Raw genomic sequence first — 8765 nt, forward strand, 5'->3', positions numbered from 1 at the left:
ATTTGGAGTCTTTTAAACTTGTTTTGAGTCTTTTAGTTTGTCTTAGTGTTTTAAAAGTTAGTTTTATTTATTTGAGTCAAGTATTTAGCATCCCTAGTTAATCCCCGGTTAGAACGATCCCTACTTACATCATTACTACAATTGTCACAAATAGGGTTTAGTTTGTGTGCGTATAAAAATCGCATCATAATCCAGTACACATTCTTGTCCAACCTATTCTTGTTGCTAAAAAAATAAATGACAAAATTATGGTTACAGTGAAAAGCCTTTAAGTTATGATTAACAACAAATGGACAAATTATAAGCAATTAGACTACGAATTTTAATCGCGTCGACTTTGAAATATCATCCAATGGTCACACGATCAAATCTCAGTAGTAATCATTCTAATGTTGTAATACATAAAGTAGTAATTTTAAATGTTAGTAGCAATCTAGGTGGTGGTCCAGTGTTAAGGTATAAACATTATTAGTTATTTGACTTCAGATAGTACTCAACAAGAAAAGTATGCAAGCATAAATGTGCCAGGCATGAAACTCCTTTTATTTTCTGGGCTTAGTTTCACTAATGTGTTAAAGTCCTTGCAAAGTCTACAAGTCTGCAAGTTCTTGCAATATTTGCACCAAGAGTAAAGTTATGTATTTTGCAATATACGAATAGAAATTACTTGAAAGTAAAGTGATAGGTGGCACTTTATGAAATAGATACATTGATGCGAGATGATTTTGGGGTGTAGTCAGACACCGACAGAGAAGATAAAAATATAATATAAAAACAAAAGAAGCAAACTGAATCCAAGGTCCTTGCAATATTTGCAAGTCGTTTTGGTTTTTTGGGGTGTAGATGGACAGTGGGAGAGCGACTGCAACAATTTGCTGTTGCAAAAAGATAAACAAACTATGCGGGATTGATTGAAAAAAAAAAATTAAACCAAAATACTCATATTCTAAACTCTAAAAAATTGAAATCAAACAAATAAAAAATTCATAAATTGAGTCATACCTTGGTTGGAGGATTCAAAACTTCAAAATCACCATCCATCAATAAAATAAAACTTGTTTTTCTATAGGAGAGCTATTAGGGTTTTAGCCAGAATGAACGTAGGATAAACAAAAAGTGGTCGTAGGGTTTAATTATAGTGTTTAGGTTTATTGATAAATTTGAGTTTTATTATTAATTTCATTTTGTACTTAATAGTAATTATGCAATAGGGTAAAATACACAATTAATGACACACCCTGACCCGGAATGTCCACTAGGACTCCAAATCGAGCTATGCTGGCCGACACCTGGAAGGTGACGAAGCCATAAAGTGTAACGACGTGGAAAATGTGTATAAATGTAAACCTAAAGTGCCTAAATACAAGAGTGCGCTTATTGGAATGAACCTATTTCACACGTGATGACATAACATAAGTAAAGTACAGTAAGGTAAAGTAAGAGTTATACCATCAAAGGTAGCCACCTATACTGAGATTTGCTAAGAATCCTCGTCGATACAAAAGTTCAGCTACTAAAACCTCGAGGGGTGAAAAACAAGGGTGAGAGTGTCATGCTAGACACAGGTGGTCCTGGTAAGGTTCGCTGGAGAGATTGCACTATCTCAATGCTGTCGAGGAATGAGGGAAAGACAGGGCAATGATGGTGGCCACTGAGGTGATGGTGGTGATGATGGACTAGTGTTATTGCACTCTGCACCAAGATTTGCCAATATTCCTTGTCGGCACAAAAGCTCTGCTACTAGAACCTGGAGGGGCGAAAAACAGAAGGGTGAGTGGGCACAAAAACAAAGGTTTATAAAACACATTTATTTTCCGAACATACTAACCCCTTGCTATAAATCATGTATAGTTTCTAAAAAATAATACTACGTATAAGTATGAAAACAACTGTAAATAACAATGATGCCAGAAATTACACCACGCTAGAATATCTCAATAATAGCATAATGAAACAGGTTGCTCATCAATCTACGCTAGCACACAAGTCGAAGTCGCCTAATGCGACCTGTACGACTGAACTGATACTCATCAATCTATGTTAGCACACGAGTCGGAGTTGCCTAATGCAACCTGTACGACAGGATTAGGTGTAATCATAATATACGCTTTAGTGCTACAATCACGTGAAGACTGACGCTATTCGCGGTCACCTACGAGTCAGAGTTGCCGAATGCAACCTGTACGATAGGACTACCACCTACTTGGATCCAAGGCAAGCGTGCGGTGCGGAGGTGAACATACAAGTGAAAAACTGACCCTGGCCTTGGGCTAACACCGGGGTGCAACAATGATGAGCATAAAACACAAATATAGTCATGCCATAGTGATTCGATAGTTCTAATCAACATATTCATAGCCGTAAACATAATTATGACATCAATAATCATACCATACTTGTGCATGCCATAGGATGTAGCATATTTCATAAGTTTTGTCGTTACGCTAATTCTTATAAACATTAGTTTGATCCAGGCATACATAGAGGATTCTTTTTCAAATGTATAAATGGAAACCATCAATTATATATATGTATATATATACTATAAAAAGAAAAAGACCCACTCACAGATCATGTCGTTGAGTCGATCTTGCCATGCACCGCGAGTACCACGATACTCACCTTCCCACACGAAGACCTGCAATTATGTATAATTTTCACCCTATTTTACTGTACTGTACTTATGCTCTGACATCACGTGTGAAATGGTTTCATTCTCTCTCACCAGTGCACTCTTATATTTAGGCACTTTTAGGTTTAAATTTATTCATATTTTCCACATCACTACACTTGGCTTCGTCACCTTCCAAATGTCAGCCAGCACAGCTCGATTTGGAGTCCTAGTGGACACTCTGGGTCGGAATGTGTCAATTAATATTTAAAATTTAAATTTGGTGTAAAAAGAAGTTACATGAGTTTAAATAAAATTTTTCCTTAGATATGCTGTTAGGAGAACGGGTGGAGTTGCCAAACTAGAAACAAAGTAAGTGAAGCCGAAGCAGAAACATATAAAGGCCCAAGCCCAGATAGATTACCAAACCCAGCCCGAACAAGAAGAATGACCAAAATCCAGTTCTGAGCCACAAATCCATCAGAGACCGTTAGATAATTAATCAACGGTCCATCAGCGAAGTCACCATTACAGACATTGTACTCTATAAACCTCATCTTCCTCACCCCCCGACTCTTCCCCGCGAGCCTCCGAAAAATGGTCGTCTCACTAAGACTCCCATCTCTGAGCGCGCTCTTCTCGCCCGCCATCTCCCGCCGTCCTTCGTCACTTCCCCGCTGTAACCACCACCGCGTACGAAGACCCGTATGCTCCGCCTCTTTCTCTGCTCAGAGCACGGTGTCGGAAGCGAATGGCCGAGTCGACACTCAGACTCAGAGCAGCAACCGAGTGGTGGACCGAGCCGTCACTCCTCGGTCACAGGACTTCAATGCTTGGTACCTCGATGTCATTGAGCAAGCAGAGCTCGCCGATTACGGTCCGGTTCGGGGCACCATGGTCATCCGTCCCTACGGTTACGCCATATGGGAAGCTATTCAGGTAATTCCAGCTCCGCCGCCTCTATTGGTTGCCGTAAATTTGTATTGAATTCAGGGGTTTGAAAGTAATTTTATGTATTCTGTAGGATTATCTGAATGTGAAATTTAAAGAGACTGGCCACAGTAACATGTATTTCCCACAGGTATTACAAATTTACAGTGATTTTTCAATGTTATTGTAACTTTGATTAGTTAATGCTTACAAGTTGATACTTCGATTTGTTTGATAATGTGGAATGCTGCAGTTTATACCGTATTCGTTTATAGAGAAAGAAGCTAGCCATGTTGAAGGGTTTAGTCCCGAATTAGCAGTTGTGACAATAGGAGGAGGGAAGGAGCTTGAAGAAAAACTTGTGGTATGTATCGTTTATCAACAAAACTTATCGGATTTCCGTTTTTGATTGTATGAAGTCAGCTATTGTGTTCGAACAAGTAGAGTTACTGAATAACTATGACCGAAGGTGTGCAGGTTCGACCCACAAGTGAAACCATAGTAAATCACATGTTCACTCAGTGGATTCATAGTTACCGTGATCTTCCCCTTATGGTTAACCAAGTAAGATTGTTTGTCACATCAACTGCAACACACTTCAACTGTCATTTAAAGAAATTGTGGATTAACCTTTGGTCTTATATCACGTCTAATTTGATCCAGTGGGCGAATGTGACAAGATGGGAGATGCGGACGAAACCTTTTGTGAGGACACTTGAATTTCTCTGGCAGGAGGGTCATACAGCTCATGCTACTCCAGAGGAGGCAGAGAAAGAGGTCTGTATCTGACATAATGGTTGCCCCTAAAAAGTTGCAAAACAAGAGCGAGTTTTGTTTAATGCATTAGTGCCGCTGACTGCAGGCTATACAGATGATTGACGTGTATACAAAATTTGCTTATGAGCAAACTGCAATACCCGTTATTGCAGGTCGAAAGTCAAAAGTTGAAACATTTGCTGGTGCTGTTAGGACCTATACAATAGAGGCTATGATGGGTGATCGGAAGGCATTACAGGCTGGCACCAGCCACAATCTTGGGCAGAATTTTTCTCGTGCCTTTCAAACACAGGTACTTGAATATGCATGTGTGGTTCTTTCTTTGATTCCAAATGTTTCAACAAATTGAAGTCTCATTTGTAGTATTCTATAGAAGAGAGTACAATCTCTAGTTCTTCTTTTAAGTATTCAATACATATCATTTTTTGCGATGATCGGCTATTGGTCTTGTATGCTTTAATTGTATATGACCCATTTAACCAAAATGTTTGCATGCACAGTTTACTGATGAAAGTGGACAGAGGCAACACGTGTGGCAGACATCGTGGGCAGTTAGTACCCGTTTTGTTGGTGGTATTATCATGACCCATGGAGACGATACAGGTTTAATGCTTCCCCCAAAGATTGCACCAATACAGGTAAAGCTATAGCTGGAGACTTTGTGCATTTTATGATACTAATGCATATTCCTAAAGTTGTGGTGCTTTGATTATATGGATATGCATCCGCCAGCTGTAAGACCGTCTATAGTCGTAGATCTTTTTCGAAGTATAATCTATTATACATCAAAGTCAGTACAATTTCTGCTTTCTGAGAAGAATGTGCTGTCATAGTATGAGGGTGGCTGGAAATTCTTTAGTTTGGTTAAAACTTAAAACTACAATTTATTGACATCTAATCATCGCTACTTTTATTTACTGCAAATGCAATGGATGTGAACTGACTAAATGAGAATAGGAGCAAAAGAATGTTGGTGTAATCTTAAGTTATCTAACTATAGAAAATTTTCTAGATGAGCAATTTTGTTTATTCTTTGTCTCTCGCTATTGTATAGTGAATTCCGAAGGTGTGTCTCACAGCTTGGAAAGGTACGAGTATGGAGAGAAAAACTACAATCCATTTATGACGTTGCAATCCAAGAAACTCTGGTTTGACAAGTTAGAACTCCACGGACTTGGTTCTTTTTGTTATTGCTTAATAGAATAGTAAATGGGTGATGATTCCTCTATGGATGTGGCCATCTAATCCATCAATGTCTGGGCTCCTTCTGTTTGAGAGTCTTTGTCCAGATTGTGTATTTGTCAACTTTGTAATGTATAGTTTGTTGTTTGGCTGAGAAAATTTTCGGTGCAAATTCTTTCTTTTGGTCTTCTGGTGTATAATAGTTGGATTAATAATTTCTTCTGCTCCACAAAATCATGTAGTTCTAGTATTCTTTGTTAAGAATGGATGCCTTGTTAAAGTTCAATTTGATTGTCAATTGTCTAGAGTGTTTCAAACTTCACATGCCAAGTTTGTAGGCATGCATGCGTTTTCTTCTCAAAAACATTCATTGGTTGCTTCTAGGTGGTGATCACACCAATTTGGAAGAAGGATGACGATAGAGAAGGAGTTCTGAATGCTGCATCATCTGTAAAAGAAGCATTGCAGACTGCAGGCATTAGAGTTAAACTCGATGACTCTGATCAGAGAACCCCAGGATGGAAATTCAATTTCTGGGAGATGAAGGTTTGCATTCATTCTTATGAGTCGAGCATCTTTTATATTTACAAGTTCTCAGAGAGATGAGTTGAAAAGCTATCATCTATTAGCCATCTCTTCTTTCTCATTGTTTGACTTGTCTTGCCTGAGATAACTCTTGGGATGTTCGCCCGACACTTGTATGAATAAAATCTGCGTTTCCTCTTTCTTAAACTGGCATTGGTCAATTGTGAATGTATATTGGATCTATTCTTGTAAGATAAAAATTGATGTCTGACAATGTTCTCTTATTGTCAATTATCTCATCAACTCCCCTTGATTTTGTAGGGAGTCCCTGTAAGAATTGAAATTGGCCCTCGTGATGTTTCAAGCCGGACTGTGGTTATATGTAGAAGAGATGTTCCTGGAAAGCAAGGGAAGGTCTTCGGAATATCCATGGAGCCCTCAATTTTGGAGGCTCATATCAAGGACAAGTTGGATGAGATTCAGTCATCACTTTTGGAAAAAGCAAAATCATTCCGAGATTGGTGCGTTCTTGCTCCAAAATTAATTACTCTATAGTCTAAATATGCTTTCTCCTTCAGAGTTTATGAAACAGTACTAGTAAAGATAATTTATAGTAACACGTATTACTTCACTTTATAGTCTTAAGATGCTTTTCTCCTTCTTATGCTCCTACATGTATTACTTTTGCACTTTGTTGGAAAATTATGTAGGTATCGACTTGAAGAATGTTTAATATTTTTTTTTTTTTTCGTTTGCAGTAATATTGTTGATGTCAGCTCATATGATGAACTCAAAGTTGCAATCTCCCAGGGCAAATGGGCAAGAGGTCCTTGGTCGGCTAGGTATGTTTATTCCCGAATTCTTTTAAAATGGATTGATTCGCTGATTGCATAATGAATACTATTACTAGCTGGGGTGAATTGCTTTTCTGTTATTAATATGTATCGCCAATAATTGGTGCAGTGATGAAGATGAGTTAAAGGTAAAAGAAGAAACAGGGGCAACCATTAGGTGTTTTCCTTTTGAACAGCCGCAAGATATTAAAACATGCTTGATGACTGGTAATCCAGCGGAGGAAGTAGCTATATTTGCAAAGTCATACTAAAAAAGAGTTTTCAGTCTTCCTTTGGAACTGATATTGTCGGGTGCGCGGATGATCTTTGTTCTCTGCTTTGTCATACTTCCAATACTTTCTTCTTAATTGTAATTTAACAGGAAGTGATGTGGATTTGTATTCATGTAACATATCATTTGCTATGAAATGCGAAAGTGGTTCATGTGCTAGTTTCCCTGGTTCTCATCTTTGAATTGGTTTTAGTTTGATGTGTTGTCTTGATTTTTTGCATTCGGGAAGGAACACTAAAAAGCGTAGCTGCCCCGAAATAAATTGATGTTCATGATGTTCATATCGAATTTTCTGATAGATTGGTCGTCTTAGTTAGCCGGAGTTTTTCAGTATACGAGCTTGCGTATAGTTAAGAAAATGACGTTTAAAACAAGATAAAACCATATCAGCTGTGAAAAAGAGATCGTAAAGTTTTTACTCATCAATGTATTCTTTTTGAAGTTATGATCATAATCATCGACTGATGACTGCTGTTTCAAATGTGTTGACGCAGTTACGGTTCTCTGATGTTTGGATTTGCAGGTGTTTTGGCTCTGCATTTTCTTTTTTCCCATTTACATATCGATACAGGGATATCGTACGTGATCAGTGGTGTTGATAGGACTAATTACTATGCCTCTTTATCATTTTACATCACAAAGACCGGTAGCTTGATCACAGATTCCTTCCCAGTCAAGCAGCTCTGGAGGCGGAGCACTTAGCAGAGGGGAAGAGGGACTGCCATAAGCATTTCGGCAACTGTTCCCTGTCGTTGGGTACGTCCCGCTTGCATACATGCAAAGAACCTGTATGAACAAACCCTAGAATTAGTAGGAATATACATGCTAAAGAAGACAATGTTACTGGTATAGAAAATTGTAGGGCAAAATGAATTTCGTCCAGCAAAACTAGGAAAACAAAAGAAGTTTGATGGTTCGGTAGAACTTCCTGTAACTAAGTAGAACATTCCGGTAAGTAATAAGATATGAGAAAGGAGTTAGAACATCCTAGAAGTTATAACATCCCAGAATTAACCGTTTACTAGATGCTTAGAGAAGTTAACGACAAGGAGCTAAACAGATGGGTAGAAACTTGAAGAAGAAAGATGAGAGATTTAGGATTCATTTGAGTATATTATACTATATAGTACTACTCGGGTAGGTAGGTAGGTAGGTTTTTACTTTAGTTAGTAGGGCGAAAAGTCAAAACATATGGAGATCATTAGACAATTTCCAACCGAAAGAGGGTTAGATGGCTCGTTTTAGCCAGCCATCCAAAAAATTAATATTTTAATGAACAGTGCAAGGTCATATTTCTTACCATCTCCAATCAAAGGTCAGGCCAAGCATAGCCTTGTCACAAAAAACCATCTTCAACCGAGGGTCAAACGGCCAAACATAATTTATTATTTTAATTGAATTACTATGATTACTTAAATTAAATTACCTCAAAAATTTTTATGTTATGGATTGTCAATAATTTTCATGTTGTTAAATGTTTTTAAAAATGTTGTTTAAGTTTCATGTTGTTATTATTTTTTTTTTATGTTGTTTAATGTTACTTAATGTTATTTAATGTTGTTTAATATTGTTTAATGTTGTTTCATGTTACTTAATGTAAAATATCTATATATAT

General features: G+C 37.7%; 1 protein-coding gene across 1 annotated transcript; it reads left to right on the forward strand.

Moving 5' to 3' along the window:
* The first annotated feature begins 3143 nt into the window (after window positions 1-3143).
* On the forward strand, window positions 3144-7309 carry LOC137722591 (proline--tRNA ligase, chloroplastic/mitochondrial-like). Its single transcript, XM_068461632.1, has 11 exons — window positions 3144-3550; window positions 3636-3692; window positions 3795-3905; window positions 4019-4105; window positions 4205-4318; window positions 4404-4610; window positions 4819-4956; window positions 5885-6046; window positions 6347-6546; window positions 6784-6867; window positions 6989-7309. Exons 1-11 carry the CDS (start codon window positions 3209-3211, stop codon window positions 7128-7130), a joined length of 1644 nt encoding a protein of 547 aa, XP_068317733.1. The 5' UTR covers window positions 3144-3208; the 3' UTR covers window positions 7131-7309.
* Window positions 7310-8765: the final 1456 nt, after the last annotated feature.

Source organism: Pyrus communis, chromosome 17 (assembly GCF_963583255.1).
Source record: "Pyrus communis chromosome 17, drPyrComm1.1, whole genome shotgun sequence".
In the NCBI taxonomy this organism is placed as follows: Eukaryota; Viridiplantae; Streptophyta; class Magnoliopsida; order Rosales; family Rosaceae; genus Pyrus; species Pyrus communis.